Source organism: Otolemur garnettii, unplaced genomic scaffold (assembly GCF_000181295.1).
Source record: "Otolemur garnettii isolate 467f Iridium unplaced genomic scaffold, OtoGar3 scaffold00116, whole genome shotgun sequence".
NCBI lineage: Eukaryota > Metazoa > Chordata > Mammalia > Primates > Galagidae > Otolemur > Otolemur garnettii.
Window position 1 is genome coordinate 4,622,948 of NW_003852511.1, and position 18,062 is coordinate 4,641,009.

General features: G+C 37.9%; 1 protein-coding gene across 8 annotated transcripts in view; it reads right to left on the minus strand.

Annotated features, from left to right (window-relative positions):
- LYST (lysosomal trafficking regulator) overlaps positions 1-18,062 on the minus strand; it is a 196,209-nt gene that overhangs the window by 86,587 nt on the left and 91,560 nt on the right. For 3 of the 8 annotated variants that reach the window (XM_023517643.1, XM_023517642.1, XM_023517649.1), the window contains exons 22-29: positions 15,953-16,084; positions 13,595-14,225; positions 12,776-12,953; positions 10,823-10,992; positions 9,153-9,383; positions 7,175-7,341; positions 5,907-6,059; positions 296-457 (exon numbers count right to left, since the gene is read on the minus strand). In XM_023517643.1, coding sequence (XP_023373411.1) covers positions 296-457; positions 5,907-6,059; positions 7,175-7,341; positions 9,153-9,383; positions 10,823-10,992; positions 12,776-12,953; positions 13,595-14,225; positions 15,953-16,084 — 1,824 coding nt within the window. The remainder of the gene's footprint in view (positions 1-295; positions 458-5,906; positions 6,060-7,174; positions 7,342-9,152; positions 9,384-10,822; positions 10,993-12,775; positions 12,954-13,594; positions 14,226-15,952; positions 16,085-18,062) is intronic. The other 5 variants (XM_023517645.1, XM_023517644.1, XM_023517648.1 and 2 more) reach the window with 3 other exon arrangements.

Consider the following 18,062-nt stretch of genomic DNA (forward strand, 5'->3'; position numbering starts at 1 on the left):
CCTTCTATTCCACAATCAACAGTTTTAAGGTAAAATACATTTTAGTAACCATATTACTATGGCTAGATAATTACTATTGAATCTTGTAAGTTTTCAAAATTTTGTATATAGTTAATAAAATAGAAATCAATACATGAAAGTGAAAAGGTCACAAAGGTGACTATAATTCCAGTGATTTGGTATTAAGAAGATTTAGAGGGTATGCATCATTTGGAAGTTGCCACTACAAAAGCATTTCTTGAGAAATGTTTCCTCAGACTGAACAAGGAGAGTCATTTCTGCACTATTACTGCACCTGCTCCAGGAGATACAACACAAGCAGAGCATCCGGGAGAAAACTGGAGCGATGAGCCTTGATTTAACAGACTGAAGGAGAAGGGCATTGGAAGTTGGCCATAGGAACCAAAAGGACGTCTTGGTAGGTGAGGAACAATGGAACCCTTCACTGGAATGGAACCTTTATTTTAAATTATGAAAACATGTGTCAATTTCCATAAATAACCACTATAAAATTATTTACACATGACTAAGTTATAATAGGTTTTAATGACTCATCCTGTAAGCTATTCAAATACTTAATAGCATTTTAGATTATCCAGTATTTTAGATAATCAGTATTCTTGATCATTTTGGTAGAGAGAGTCACCTTTGAGTCAAAAAGCCACCAATAAAAATAAATTTATAACCTGGATATATTCAAGAATAGTGTCAAACAATATCCTTAGTTTGAGTAGATTCTCCCTAATGTCCATATCTCTGACAGTTTCCATGTTTGTAGGAACAGTTGATAATTACAATCCAGAGGCGTGGCAACCTACCGAACAAAGGAAACGCTAAGTCTTCTCAATTACCACAAACTTGAAAAAGTGGGAGGGCTTCTCAGGACTCACTCTGGGAAGCCACACGGAGCTGGTGTGGACTTCAGCACACTTCTTTCTAAACCTCAGTTTCCTCATTTGTAAGACGCAAATTAGAACGTGACATAGAGCTCACCACACAGGTACATCTTTATCACTACCTGATACTATATTAAACATATTTGTTTATATGCTTATCGATGACTTCTTTCAATGTAAGTTCCATGAAGACAGATGAAATGCTAACTGGTACATGGCTCTTGTACATTAAGTATTTGATAGTGAAGGCCGGGTGTGCTGGCTTATGCCTATAATCCCAGAGCTTTGGGAGGCCAGTGAGGAAAGATCACTTCAACCCAGCAGTTTGAAACCAGCCTGGGCAACAGATTGAGACATACTAGTTGGCAAAAGAGTGAGACACTATCTAAAAACAACTTAAAAATTAGCCAGGTATAGTGGTTCATGCCTGTAATCCCAGTTACTCGGGAGTCTGAGATGGGAGGATCGCTTGAGTCCAAGAGTTTGAGGCTGCAGTGAGCTAGCTTTGTCACACTGCACTCCAGCCTGGGTGACAAAGAGAGACTTCACCTTTTAAAAAAAATTTGATAGTTAAATAAATAGATATAGTTATTTTGTGAATTAAATAAAATAGTGGATATAAAACACAATGCCTTTCTCATTCTCAAAAAGAATAAAAAAATTAATGTTTGGTTTTATTGAGTATTCCTATATAAAGAAAAATAATTTATATGTGAATTTTATATATATATATATTTTTTTTTTTAATTGTTGGGAATTCGTTGAGGGTACAAGAAACCAGGTTACACTGATTGCATTTGTTAGGTAAAGTCCCTCTTACAATTGTGCCTTGCCCCTAAAAGATGTATCACACTCTGAGACCCCACCCCCTCCCTCCTTCCCTCTCTCTACTCTCCCCTTCCCCACCCCCCGCTGTGACATTTATTGTCATTAATTGTCCTCATATCAAAACTGAATACATAGGATTCATGCTTCTCCATTCTTGTGGTGCTTTACTAAGAATAATGTGTTCCACTTCTATCCATGTTAATATGAAGGCTGTAAAGTCTCCATTTTTTTTAACGGCTGAATAATATTCCATGGTATACATTATATATGAATTATATTAATAATACCACTATATAGATGATAATTTAAATATATATGTAGCACTTTAAATAATGCCCTAATACTTCTACCTTCATGTATTAAGGGTGATGTGTAAAGTTTTTCATATTGATAAGAAGTGAAAAAATACATTTAAATATCATTACCTTCTTTATAATAGCAAAAAAACAAGTAAAAAAGATCTCTGTTTACTGATAGAAGTTAGGGAAGAAGATCATGGTCCATTGACATGATAGATTATAATGCATTCATTAAAAATATAAAATACAGGCAGGGTGTGGTGGCTCACACCTATAGTCCTAACACTCTGGGACGCCAAGGTGGGAGGATGACCTGAGGCCAGGTGTTTAAGACTAACCCGAGTAACATACTGAGACCTGTCTCTCTACAAAAAAAGAAAGAAAGAAAGAAAAGGAAAAAATTGTCTAGGTGTAGTGGTGCCAGCCTATCGTATAGATACTAGGGAAATTGATTCAGGAACATTGTTTGGGCCTAGGTGTTGGAGGCTGCAGTGAGCTATGATGACATCACTATACTCTAGCCCTGGCAACAGAGTGAGATCCTGTCTCAAAAGAAGAAAAAAACAAAAAGAATATTTATGTTTATTAATTTGGAAACTATGGTATATTGATTAGATATAGAAATCAGTTTGGAATGCTTGCATTCTAGTTTGATATAAGCATTCCAAATTATATTTAAAATCAGCACACTGTACTCCATGAATGCATTAATGGATACGTGGTCTATGTGTTTATGACTGAATAAAAATAAAAGAATTAACCTGCAGAGATATTTCTAACATCAACTACAACCATAAAAGCTAACATTTATTGAGTGTTTATAATATGCCAAGCTAAGTGATTTACATGGATTAACTCATATATTCCACCATAAATGGTTACTTAAAGCAAAGAGAGTAGAATTTTACAAATACATATATTTGCTGTATATGCCTTACCAAACATTACCAAAACTGTCTTATAGAGAAAATATGTCCACCCATTTAAATGGAAAAGAAAACAAGCAGAGTCTTAAGGAGATTAAAATAAAATTGAACCAGGAAAAAAAATAGAAATCAGTTTATAAACAGTAGGTAGAGAACAATACCATTTGAAAAAAATTATATCCCTCTCCCTTATATGTAGCTGTATCAGAATGAGATACAGAGGCTAAGGAATTAAAGTTTTGTTCATTGAGTAGCAGGCCACTGGATGACAAACCTGAATTAGGTAGTGAAAAGATTAATCCGGCAACAGAATAGTATCTACCTCCTCCAAGAGTATGAGAACTGAAAACCAAGATGCAGAGACAGTATAGCTAAAGAAACTTTGGTCCCCAGCCAGGGACATCCTGATATTCAAGTTCTAGGTAAGCGTGTCTATCATCCGAGTAAGGTGTGTAGCTATAATGGAAGCTGCAGCCCCTGGCAGAACCCACAACTGCTGCTGAAAGTGCAGTGGGTTGGAGGCATCACTTACCTCAAGAGTTCTCAACAAATGCTAAATCAATCTATTTAGGAGCCCCACAACACTTATCAGTAGTGAGAGCTTGTTCTAAGTCTTTTAAGGAACAAATCATTATCTAATTGACGGAAATGACGGAAACAGAATCTCTCCAAATCGTTTAGTATCACAGACTAATGAACTTGAAGAGGTTGTTGTGACCACGCTGCTCACAAGCAGAGCAGTCTCAGCATTCTGGACCTTCTGGACCTACAGCATACAAAGTCAATATACTTCTGACAGTAACTTTCAACTGACAGTGAAGAAATAAAACCCCCACAGGCCTCCCAATACACGTGTAAAAAACTGGAAAGCAATTACAAAGCAGCAAGTAAACACAAGTAAAGGGGCGTTTTGTGAATTAGATCCACAAAGACAGAACTTAAACAAGAAAAAGTATTTAAAACAGGAACAATTCTGGAGAGACACCTGAGAGAAATGAGACGGTCCTAAGAGAGACAGAATGAGTAGATGTAGGGTAGGACAGAAAAGAAAGAGTGAGGGGAGTCTGTCCCAGCAGTCCTTAATTCCAGACGCAGTGGGTCTGTTAAGATGAGGAAGCTGGACTTTTAAGGTCTTTTACTAAGCTCAAAATGTGTAGGATTCTACAAGCCTTACAGAAGTTGCATTTACTGAGAGTGAAAAACATAAGCCCAAGTTATGTAGGTACAGGAGTCAAAAAAAGTAAAGGGGAGTGGTGTAATGAAAAGACTAAAAAAGTTCATTATCTGTTTTAAAATGACTCAAACTAACACCAAACAATACCAAACCTGGAGCTACCCAGGGTTCTAAGGCTCAAAGTGACACAAATGCTAGTATTTTTTCTGATCATTAACCAGGGATCTAGGGATGGAAGCAGAGAAGGAATGGATGTGAGAACAGGCATCAACAGAAAGGTACAGCAGGAGCAGTGAAGGTACACTTGCTGATATCAGCAGAGGGTGAGTTCCACCTAGGCAGCCTCTGAGTGGGTCCTTCTAAGGAAAGATGTCCAGAAGTCATCACTGGGCATGGAGAAGCTGGGCATTACTGCTGGACTCGGTCAAGGATAGAATTCTATTGGGGACAAAAGAAAGGGCCAACAGAGACGGTGGCTCAAGAGGAGACTGTATCTAAAAAGTGAATGTTTTAGAAGTTTTATTTACGTAAGTTTTATTTAGCATAATTTAATGCTACATGAATGTCTTAGAAATTTTATTTATGTAAGTTTTATTTAGCATAATTTAAATTTATACTATTCTAAAACAATATATTTTATTGCCTTGTAGTCTTTTTTAGGTGAATTTTTCACATAGTATAAAGCTTTTGCACAGCATTGAACATAGTGAAGTACTCTAACACAAGTGGAAGAAAGATTTGTATTTAAAAGCCTTTCAGACAGTAAGGGTGACTAAACTTCGAACAGTTTACTAAGCATTCTGTTCAGAGATATGTGGGTATGTGTATGTGTGGTGTGTGTGGGTGTGTGTATTCTGTATGTGGGGTGTTTATGTTAACACTGGGCTGTGTTTATATAAAGGTCATAGCAGATTTTATAGGAAAAATAAAGAAGATTAACAATATTAACCCTTATCATTTGATGACATGTACTAATGTACAACAGGCCCTGATGCCACGTGCATTCAGTGATGTGCAAGCCACCACCACCGGCCTCAACTACCCCGGCTGGGCTCCCAGGACCTCTCTCGCTCTCCTCTGATCCAGTATACACAGAAGACAGTGATCTTTGTAAAACAGAAGGCTGATGACATCATGCCACTTTCTTAAAATCTTTGATGATTATTCATTAGGATAAAATCTAACTCCTCAACATGGCCTGTAGGATTATGTTGGAATGGCCCACACCATGCTGTACATGGACAGTCTCACCTGGCATCACTCTCTCACTAAGTGTCACACTCTAGCCAAACGGCTTTCCGTTCTCAGAACACACTCAGCTTTTCCCTGCCTTGGAACCTTTACATAAGCCATCCACTCTGCCTGTGGCACTTTTCCCTTGACTCTCTACCCTGCTAACTGCTTTATCTCCTTTAGGTCTCTACTTACGTCTTCAGAGGCCTCCCTAACTCCTGATGTAACTCAGGACGCCCTGCTGTAATCCCCCTTCCTACCCTCTACGTTTCCCCACTACTGTGCAATCTCTGCAAGGGCAGGCTCCATGCCTGTTTTCTTTATGCCTGTAACTCCAACAGTTAGCACACTGCTTGGCGCATAATAGATGCTCAAGAAATAATGGAACGAGAATAACACTGAAAAGAAAGCAGCAAAATGGTTTTCCCTGAAACAAAAACTGTCTTAAATTTTATAGCTTAACTTTTTAAAGTAAGAAATATGTATAAGAACACAGGAAGGTAAAGGCACCTTCAGTTTATCACTATTAAAATATTATTTCACCACTCACCGGCTATGCTTTTCCGCTTTTGAAATACAGCATGACGGGGAGCAGAAGGCGACTGGAGGGCATCTGCAAGGTTTTCAGAGTCATGATTCGCAGTGGTCCTTATAAATTCCATCGCAGCCTGGAGAACTCTAAGTTGTAGTGCAACAGCCATATCTAAAAACAGAAGATACTAGAATGTTTTCAAGCTATGTGGTTATTAATTTTTTATTTATTTATTTATTTATTTTGAGACAAAGCCTCAAGCTGTCCCCCTGGGTAGAGTGCTGTTGCATCACAGCTCACAGCAACCTCCAACTCCTGGACTTAAGCGAGTCTCCTGCTTCCGCCTCCCAATTAGCTGGGACCACAGACGCCCGCCACAAAGCCTGGCTATTTTTTGGTTGCAGCTGTCATTGTTGTTTGGCAGGCCTGGGCTGGATTCAAACCCGCCACCTTAGGTGTATGTGGCTGGCGCCTTAGCCACTTGAGCTACAGACGCCAAGCCATTAATTTTTTATTGAACTGATTTCTATGTTAGAAATCTAAGCTGCCAATAATGTCTTATTAGACATACGATTTAAAATTTTGACCAACATGGGTTCTTAACGGTAGTAATCATTTTCCCACTATCATTAAAAGCAAATTTCCAAATGGCCACTATAAAATAAAAAGTACTTGAGAAGCAATATTCCAGCTATTAATAAAAAACATAGTAGCCTTAACTGAAAATATAATGATTTAACCTAAAAAATTTTTTTTCACCAGACTGAATGTCATTACAATTCATAAATGTATGTCATTACATATAATTATTTCAAAGAACAAACTTTTGGTAAAAAGGTAAAAAAATTTAACCAGTAGTTAATTCTCACATTTTTCCACTAAGAAAACCAATGCATGACTATGCCACATAAGCTTTTAAATTCTGCTTGGTAAGAAAAATCAGTAGCTTCTTTCAATGATGTGTTGCCAACTCCCAATTAAATCAAAGCATCACTTTTTCTACTTTTGCCATTCAAAAAGGACTTCTTGGGCGGCACCTGTGCCTCAAGTAGTAGGGCGCCGGCCCCACATACTGGATGTGGCAGGTTCAAACCCGGCCCTGGCCAAAAACTGCAAAACAAACAAACAAACAAAAAAAAGGACTTCTTTTTAAAACTGATAGAAATTACCACAAAATTAATGAAGCTCTATAATCAACAGCTTCTAAGGAGAAGGAGATTAGGTTCAAATGTCATGTTTGGCTACTGTACAACTCCCCCCACAAATCCATAAAAATTAAATCTTACTTTGTGTCCTCTTGTTTTTGCTATTTTTAAGATATCCAAGTAGTACAATGAGATCTTCAATAACCCTGAAATACTGTGAGCCCGAGGAACTGCAAGCATGGATTGTAACTGCTATGAAAAGCTGCTGTATATCACAAGCAAGCAGTCTGTATTCACTCAGAGGAATGCTAAAAATAACAACAAAAAAAGAGAACAAAACAGAGCATTTATAAGAGAAAGAACATTTAAGACAAAAGCAACTGGTTTAAATTCCTATCTAACAGCATGCACTCATTCACAAATTTACTAATTATTCACGCTTACTCTATGGCAAGTAACGGTACCACCTGCTAGAAGTAGAAGATACCCTGGGGACAATGTAGTTTTTTCTGAGTAGCAGACTAATAAAAAAGATCACTATAAACAGCAGATGATAGTAAGCATAACAATAAAGACTAACATAAGATGTCATGGGAACACATGAGCATACTCCTAGCCCACACTAAGGGTATGAAGAGGACATTCCGAGAAGGTTTCTCAAAGAAGGTGAATTTGACTGAATTAGTCAACATTTCTGAATCTCACATATATAAATTATACTTATGAATTAGTCAACATCTCTGAATCTCACATATATAAATTATACTTATTTTAAGGATTAACAGATAACAGATTTGAACATATATTAATCACTTATAAATGACAATAAATATGAATTAGTTACTTCTGCCCCTCAGTTTTAATCTTGATAATCTACCTAAGTGCGTAATATCAGACACAAATACTTCTCTCCATGTGTGTGTTTCAAATCAAGCAAAGGTTAGAAACAGTAACTGTCTTGGGCCAATTAACTGAGTGGCACACAGGGAGATTCAGTCAGTAGAATTCATTTTGCAACAAACAAAAACTATGTTATTCTGCAAATACACTTCCCAAGTTCTACCAATGTCATACACTGTATTATAATCGAGACTTTGTATTTCTTTGCATTTCCCATATGCCAAGCACACAGACCCTAAATGTAACCCCAGTAAGAGCTGAACTCAGTGGAAAACAAAGAAACTCTCTCTGGCCTAGAAAATCACTAAAGATATGCTCTGTTCTCCCCATAAAAGTACAGTAACATTTAATAACGTTCAATAAGTTCTTTCAGATTATTCCAGGGAAAAAATACACAACAAGATGGTGCTTCTGGAGATTCATATCTTAGTATTAGTCTGATACAAACGTTATACTGTATATTGCAAACGCAGACACCAAAGGTACAAAAAATCTAAATAAAAATCTAATCTCCCAACATGTTTTTAAAGCTCCCACTCTATTGGATAGGCAGCCATTTGTCAATGTACTTTTGGCTAAAGAAACGGATTTATGACAGTAGATGGTTACACAGCACGTTAATAACAGGACCGTATAGCAAGTTTAAATGCAGGCTTTTGAAGTGAGACAGATTCATTCTCAATTCTATTTACTAGCTGTGTAATCCCCAATGAGTTACTATATCTCTCTAATGCTCGATTTTCTGTTCCTAACGGGGGAAATAATTTTTATTAATCTATGATAGAAGGTTGGTAAATATATCTGGAGGAAGTTAAATTTATTCTACTTGTCTTCAAGTTTTAAGTCCCTAAATGTAGGTCATATAAATACTCTCTTTTTTATGTTGCAGTTGTAGTCATGCAAATTTTAAAATTTCTGATTAAAATGAGGGTATATGTGACTAGGTTACGTAGTTTGCTTTAGTAAGGTTAAAGTCCAAGTTGTAGTTGCATCCTTCACCCAGGAAGTGCTCCATAAAGTACTTTCTTCTTAACCAATCTTTGTTGAAAGTGATGAGAAATAAACGTTTTTAAATTAATTTAATCTAATAAATTTTATGGAAAAAAAATTGTTTGAAGGTACCATGAAAAATCAGATGCTTTAAGGTAACTTATTACCAATGTTTTCCCTTTCTAAAATATTTATAAGATAAAATTTAAAATAACAATTAAAAACTTACTTCTTTTCTAATCCATTCAGGGCTGCTATTGTATTACACAACACGTAGAGTAGACCATTATCCAACAACATATCTGCTACCTTAGAACAAGAATTTAAAATCTGGAGGAGAAGTAAAAGAGCATTGTGCAAGAGTATGTTGTCATAGAGAGAGATCTCAATGAGTCCTAGGATGGGAATGACAGACCACTTCTGGAAAAGGCCCATAGTTTTCACATCTTCCAGATCAAATCTATAATAAATAATATACAGTTAAGAGCATATTAGAAGCAATCATCATAAAATAGGAAACTATGGGCTACTTTGTTAATATGATTTTAAAGTTAAAAAAATAAATTTGAGGAATAAGGATTCTAACTTGTTTTTTGAATTATAGACCCCCCCCCCCACACACAAAGAAGATAAAGACTCGTGCTAGACGTCCATCCCAGGATAAATGCACAAACATTCAGATGAAACATGCATACAAATAAAACATGGTTTTATTTGATTTACTTCAACTCATGCATGGGCCCTTTCTGTTCCAAGAAACCCTGTGTTTCTGTATGACAACTGTATAAGGAAATTATTATTGTTGTTTTACACAGCATTCGAGAGACAGCAAGCTAATGAAACGAGGGCTAGAGAAAAGGAATGAATCTTCGAGTTTTTATCCCAACAATATTTTCCTCTGGATGAAATGAATATATTTAAATATTTTGTGCCTCATTTTCCTTATTTGTCAAATATGTGTGGTAATATGCCCTTCTCTCTTCTCAGGGCTGCTGTGAGAACCAAGTAAGATAATGAAGAATTGCCAGCCTGAGCAAGAGCAAGACCTTGTCTCTACAAAAAATAATAATATTAGCCAGGCATGATGGTACACTCCTGTAGTCCCAGCTGTTCAGGAGGCTGAGGCAGGAGGATCGCTTGAGCCCAGGAGTCTGAGGTTGCAGTGAGCTATGATCAAGCCACTGCACTAAACCCAGAGCAAGACCCTTTCTCAATCAATCAATCAATCAATCAATAAAATGGAGAATTGCTTTGTAAAAGCCAAAAGCTATATGTAAACAAAAAGTGCTACTGAAATTACCAGAATAAATAAACTCCTTAATGTTTGAATTTACCACAATAAGGAGATATATATGTTTCTCTATACTATCATAAGTGGAAATAACAGTTTAACTTCCTTGCCAAACTTTTGGTTTGGGAGAAAAACATTCTTTTATTCGTGTACTTATTTGCTGACCCATCAGCCTTACACCAGGGTCAAATCTCAGCAATCAGTCTGTCCAGGAATTCCAGGTGAGCCCTTTTGCTCTTCTCCCAGATAACCTGAGGGCTCAGAGGGGCGTGAAGAGGCCTCTAAGGATCACACAGGAGCCACCTTTCTTTCCAGTTAACCTTCTCCCGTGAATACAGTATGCAAATCGTAACTATCACTGGCTTTCACTTGGGGCAGCACGAGTTTATTTCTAGATTCCAGAAACAACATTTGTAGCGAATGAACTACAAAGGAAGAAGTCATAGTAGAAAGAATATCGTATAGCAAATATCACACTGATTCACCTGGAAAGTGTTAGCAGATTTTTTTCTAAAGATGACCAAATAATTTTGTTAAGAGTGAATTCACTAAATTTTACATTTAAGAAAAAAGATTCCCAATTATGGTGGAGGGCAGAACCCACTTACTCTTCATCAGGGCCAATACGTCGACCAAAGAACATTTCAATGAAGCATTCTAACAATTCCTGAGTTCCCCGATGAAGATACAGTTGGTTGGCTAGCAAGGAAAATCCACGATTCTTCAGAAATTTATCTTTTTGTTCCTTAGATGCTCTACTAAAATACGCATCTAGTAACTAAAGCAAAAATTTAAGATCATTTAGATAATACATTGAAATTTAAAATAATATACACAAATCAAACAGTGTATCATACTTGTATTTGTAAATTAAGTTCCTATGTATAGATGAATGTAGAAAGCTCAAAAAAATGTCACCTCCACAGCAAAACAAAAATGAACTTGTCTCTGACTGTTGTAGAACGCTAATGACAACACCACTGTGGAGATCTTAGTATCTCTATGATGGAGAAAATGGGGTTTTTAGCTGAGCATGGCATCTAGTAGACAGATGGACCTTGGTTGAGAATATTTGTGCCTAACTCTAAAAGAAAAAAATCAGTACACTATGCTTTCTTTGCAAATCTACACACACACCTACACGTATGTAGGATAGACCTCCATTTCTAGACTTCCTGACAGATTATTTATCCTGAATATAGACCTGAATTTCTACCCTCTCTAGCTTCTTAAGTGCAACAAGCATAACACCAAATTACTTACTTTTCTTTCCAAACCTACTTCTTCCCTGGTTCCAGTCTTAGAGGACAGCAGTATCATATTCCAGGACTCCAAGGTTAAAGTCCTTTCGGCTTTTCTATTCCTGATTCCCCACATACAATTATAAGGATGCTCCTCTTCCATGCTGTGAATGTCTTTCAAATCTGTCCTCCGACTTCCCACTACATCAGATCAGAAACCCATCTTTTCCCCCCTGGACTACTCTGCAAGCCTAGCAGAATACTTCCACCCCGCTCTCCCCTTCAACCCCTCCATTACAGTGGTGAAGGAGTACTCCCCCCAAACACACATCAATGTACTGCTCCACTTTAAAAGTTGTCTAAGTTTATAGTAGAATACAAAGTACACATTTGCGTGAATCTTTCCCTGCTTCCCTCTGTTCAGTTCTTCTTTATTAATACTGCCATTGTAGCACTCACTCCCGAATCCCTTGCTTTTGCTTAGTTGGGCGAATGACTCTCTTCCCCCGCTAGGCTGTAACTCCTTGAATGTAGAGGCTTGTATTATTCCTCTTTATACACCACATGTCAACTAGCCCAGTGTCTTGCATATAGAATGGGAGTTTAATAAATAGGTTGAATTGCAAGTGATTAAACAATACTTACATCCAGACAAATGAAAAAAAAATGAGAATCTTTAAAAGATCATTTCAAGATTGGGTTGTTTCTAATGGAAACCATTCATATCAAACACTCATTTACTCAAAAATATACTCAGTAGTATATACTAGATACAAGATGCCTACCCTCATGAAGCTTAGTTTGGTAGGAGACTGAAGATTGAAAAAACAGTACACAGACAAATTTAAAAGATAATTATAAGAGGTAAATAGGATGCTATAACAGGATGAATAAAGAGTAGACCTAGAGGGAAGTGATTTTGATAACGCAATCAGGGACGGACTCTCTGAAAGGTGACACCTTAGCTGAGCCCTGAAGTGAATGTCTCAAACGTGATACTATACTACAGGGGAGACTTCCAATGAATAATGTGTTCCCTGTAATTTTAGCAAGAATGGACTAAGTGTTCAGATATGTGGATACACTGATGGATACTGATATAAATCAATATACAGGGAAGGAATTAAAATTGGATGATACTACAACAATGAGAAAAGTCACAAAGTATATTCATTCATTATCCCTAAGTATAAAATAAATTCATTACTCCTAAAGTATAAAAGCATGTCTACTTTAACATATATATATTCAAATTTTAGGATCACATATATTTATCTTTCTGAACTATTATAAAGCAGCACATCCAGTATTCGCCCTTACTTTTATCACTCCTTGTTGAATAGCTGGTGATGGGTGGTTCACGAGGACCAAAAGCAAATCGGCTTGAATGAGCTTGTCCATCACATTTTCAAGCATGATATCGGGCAGGATAAGAAGAACTCCTCTTAAGAGTTCATATAATCCACAGCATATAGGTATCAAACAGTCTTCAGTTACACTAAAACAGAGACCAAAAAGTTTTACTAACACAGTCAGGAAGAAAATACATGATTATTACCTCTAGACCTGTGATATGTAGTAATAATTTTGACAGGTGAAAGAAATATTCATAAGGTTTAAGAAACACTTTCTTCTTTAACTGCAATTGGAAAATTTACTGTCATTTTTTATCACTGATTTTAGGCATATACTAAACACTAGTCCATCCTACACCTATGATATCTAACACAATAATCACTGCCGCTTGTGCTATTTAAAAAACTATTTTTAATTAAATTTTAGTTCCTCAGTTGCACTACCCATATGCCAAGTGCTCAAGAGGCATAATGTGGCTAGCGCTGATTGTATTAGCACAAATAAAACATGTCCCTCATTGCAGAATGTTTCACTGGACAGTGCTACTTGAGATGTAACTAGAAAGAATAATAAATCTTATTTCTCTGAACTGAAGAACTTCACTTGAATAACTATAAGGAATTAAATAAACTGCAAGATATTTTTTTCTTTTAGAGATATTTATTGTTTAACTTTGGGCTAAATGTAGAATATTATCTAAGTTGTATTAGAAGAAGTGACACAATGAAGACATTTCTAGAAAAAAACTGAAAAGGGGGTAGGGTGCACAAAACACCAGAGTACCTCTGAGCGCTGGCCGTCCGGTTGTAGTCTGACTCATAACCAAGAGAAAAGGCAAAGTGTTCCCAGTCATCAGTGTTCCTATCAACGAGACTTGGCCACCGGCCAATGGCTGCAGATCCATTCTGGGAAGGAAAGGCCAGCCCGAGGCTTGCAATAGTGCTGTGGCTTCGCTGGAACGAGGCCAGTCCCTTCAGGTAATCAGGTCGGCGTGGGCAGGACTCGTCCCCAGGACTGTAGTCGTCTGGCCTGGGTTCTGCTCCCAAGTCTTTATGATCTACTTTGACCACTGAAAACCCAAGGGTTCCTTTTGGGACATCACTGACAGAGGCTTGGGCTAACAGGACGGTTCCCATGTCACAAACAGTTTTTGCCGACTCACAGCTACTGATGAATGCATCCTCTTGGTCTTTCTTCAGTGTGTCAAAACTCCCCAAAGGATTTTCTTTCTCTGGCTGCATAGCAACGTAGGTATCTGCAATGTTTTGTAACTTGTCGATACTACAACACAAACTTGTGGTCAATTTTTGTGCTTGTATTCCTGCTGAAGAAGTAGGAAAGGCTGGGAGGCTTCTAGAGCGCAGCATGTGGGCAGCCATCTGGTGTGGAGCAATGTTGGAGCAATTGTTTCCTGCTAAGAGTAGATAAAAACATACTACTTAAATTAAGTGAGACCATTTCTCTTCTGCATTGTAAGTCACAGCCATAGCAATAGCTCGTTTATCTAGCACAGTTAAAGAATCCAGACAGGTTCATTTTCCTTGTGACTAATGTTAGAACTCTTAAATGCTTGAACTATTTTTATTTTAACTACTTTTTATTAGACTCTTCCAAAAACATGTCTTTTCACATCTTAACAAAATACAGAATTGACTGAATGATTCAAAGGCATTAGAATTGATGGTTCTACTGTAGTGAAATTAAGTGAGTCTTAGTTGACCTCAGGCTGGCAGTCAGAGAGATGCAATTTGATAGAGCAGAAAGAGTGTGGGCTTTGTGACCAGATAGAAGTGGATTCACATGACAGTCTTTTAGTTAAGTGGCCGTGGGTAAATCACTTTATCGTACCACATGAGTGTTATTTCTGCAAGTGCAAAATGGGTATTTATCATGTCTCCTTTGCTTATGAACTAGGTGAGATCTTATCTGTAATGCACCTAACATGATACCTATCAAATAACAGGTGCTCAACAAATAGTTCTTCTTGTTACTAAATGGTCTTGGACAAGTCTCTCCTCCATTTCTGCAGCCCCTTCTTATTGCTATAGTGAGAAGTAACAGCTTTCTTTCTTCTTGCTGCGGCTTTTAATATTCTACTTAGAAGGTGATCAAAAAAGTCACTCTCATGGGAAGCTCATGGGATACCAGTGCATATGACTCAAGGTGTAGTTCATGCACCAGCAGCACAGGCATCAGCACCAGCTGCACAACTGTGACAAAGTCACATTCTCCTGTATCTAGGGAAACAATGCCCAAGGGAGGGGCCCAGAATCTGTGCTCTAATGGCCTCTCCAGGTGATTTTTTGCATGTTGAAATGTGAGAAGCACATTAAAGTAGGCACTAAATGAATTGCTTTATCACAGGTTTTGTGGTAATAAAATAACTTTATAGCACAGAATACCTAGAGTTATTGCTGGATTTTGGCTGGAGGGCTAAAGGTGATTAAAAATTCTGTTCGAAAGACCTGGAAAAAATGGGGACGTGACTGACTACACTTGAAAATGTTTCAGGGTAATACATACGATTTTTTAAAAAAGACCACACAGAGAGAATATAGAGTGTGAATCTGGAGTTTCAGAGGTGCTTGCCAGCATTCTTATGATAAATTCCAGGACAGATGCATGAGATTGGTAGAGAAAGCCAAGGGAAAGGTACCCTGAGTGGAGGGACATGAAGCTGGAAGACTGGAGGGCCGTCCACCCAGCAAGGGAAGCTGTCCAGACTGAGGGAATTAGGTAGAAAGAAGACAATGAGACCAAAAAAAAAAAAAAGCTTTTGAAGAAAATGGGGAACTAAATCTGAAGTTTAATGATGGACAAATGTCTCTGATAAGCCAGGATAGAGAATGTCAGCGCGATAGCATGAACCAAATCCATTTTCTAAGTTCTTCTGAGGACCTGTGCTGAGTATCTCTTGTCGGACTGAGTGTAAGTTACTCATACTGGAAAGTTGTGAATTTAAGGAATTTAGGATTCCTTAAATATAGCCTATAATTTTTAAGTTTAATCTTCTATTTATTTTGTCTGGTTATCAGGTTGTACTATAGGTACTGCCAAAACATGTACTATTAACATGTAATTACATAAGAATATTCAGAACTAAAGTGGGAGGGATCCTAATTTCATTATTGCTACTTTTACCTTCAGGTGGTGAAGCACTAAAACCAGATGGGCTGATTACCATAAAGCCAGGGCTGGCCAGGGGCCTTCCCCCGCTGCCTGAGTGCCTCAGGTACATGATAGACTGCACTTTCTCCTGAAAGATCTTGCCATCTAGAAGAAAAAAGGGTTTTGAGACAGAAAATTTTTTAGAAAGGATTAAAAAAACCCTCATAGGCAGATCATTAAATACAAATTCTGACAAAAAGATGTTCAAAGAGAAAAATATAGCATACATTAAGGCTCTACAATTTCTTACTGCAGATTTTTTGTTGTTGTTAATTATTTCCGGCCACATTAACTTCTATTTTCTTTGAATACCAACTATATTCATAGTTAGGCACATGGTTAACATTTAACTGTTCACTTTTTATATGTTATGATCTCTCCAAGGAGACGATTCATCTGTTCATTCTTTGGGGAAAAGACTATGTCTCTTATTTTGAGAGACACAGCCAATACTTTCAATATGACTCCAAAGCCAATACTAAGCCAATATGACTCCTAAGCCAAGATTTACAGCTTAATCTTCCTTTCTGAACTTCATACTTGTAAATTCAACTGCTTGACTTCTTGAATAAACCACAAATGCAATAAATCCAAATCAGAGTCATCTTGCTGCCCCGAATCCCGCCTCCTGTGATGTTGTCCCATATCACACATGGAGGAACCTGAAGCCCCCCTTCCTCACTACCCTCCCTTTATTTGCAGTAAGTCAGTCACCAGAAATAACTGACTTTACTTCTCATTTCTTGAACACTCCTCATTCCTACCATCATGCAGGCTTCATGATCTTCCCAGGTTACCATCACAGATTCCAGACATCTTGTCACCTTCAAATCCTCACTCCTACCAGAATTCTCTATCTCAAATGTCAACTCCTACTTAGAGCCTTCCAGGGGCTTTCTGCTGCCTCTTGACCACTGTGGATAAAGTCCAATTTTCGTGTCTGTAAGCGTCTCTGCTATTTGTCTCTGGGCCCCTCTCCAGCTCTGTTTCTTATACTACATTTCAGCAGCACAAACTTCCCACAGCTCCCTGTCAAGTGGTTTCCTGTGCGTGGAAAGCCCTTCTCTCGAGTCCTCCTTCCCCTTTACAACTCAGTGCCCGCATCACCTCCTCTAGGGAAGGCCCCTCAGCTCTTACATGCTCAGTGCTACCAGAAAACAAAATGCTGACTTCTCTGTCACAGGTCTTCCCACAGAGGGCGCTGTAATTATCTGCTTATGTCTCTCTCCCTGCAACCAGGCTGTAAGTTTCTCAAGTTTACTCATCTTTGCAATTACCCTGCTTCCAGAATTTTTATCCATGAAATTGTCCTGAGCCTAACACAAAGTCATGCTGTCTAATTTCATTTGGACTTTTATTACTGCTTTTTTTTTTTTTTTTGAGACAGGATCTCACTCTGTTGCTCTGGCTAGAGTGGCATCATCACAGCTCACTGCAACCTCAAACTCCTGGGCACAAGCAATCCTCCTGTCTCAGCCTCCTGCGTAGCTAGGACTGCAGATGCACATCACCACACCTAGATAATTTTTTTTTTTTTACTTTCTGTAGAGAAGGGATCTCACTGTTGTTTTTGGTCTTGAGCTCCTGGCCTCAAGTGATCCCCTAGTCTTGGCCTCCCAAAGTGCTAGGATTACAGGTGTGAGCCGCTGTAATTTGATCATTTTATTCATTTATTACATTTGCTAAAACGAGTACTGTACAATCAGCTATGCCAAATAGAAATGCCAAGTTGACTACCCAGCTTTCTTGTAGGTACATTCTTTCTTACATTTTCCTAGTTTTTAAAAAACTCTGATTATTCCATCTTTCTCTTACATTCATGGCTCTTTCTCCTTCCACCTCTAATCAGTCCTATTGCAGTAGTTCTATTCCTCCTTCCTTCTTTCTCTGCAGACTTTTCTTCATGGTCTTGTCTCTACTCAGAGCTTCAACACACTTCTATGGGGGCAGGTCCTTTTAAGCATCCCCATTTTACAACCCTTATGTTCAACTGCTTCCTGGACCACCATCCTGTGAGTAACCACAGGGTACCTCAAACGCGTGTGTTATAAAACCAAGTCAAACTGCTTCCTGGACCACCATC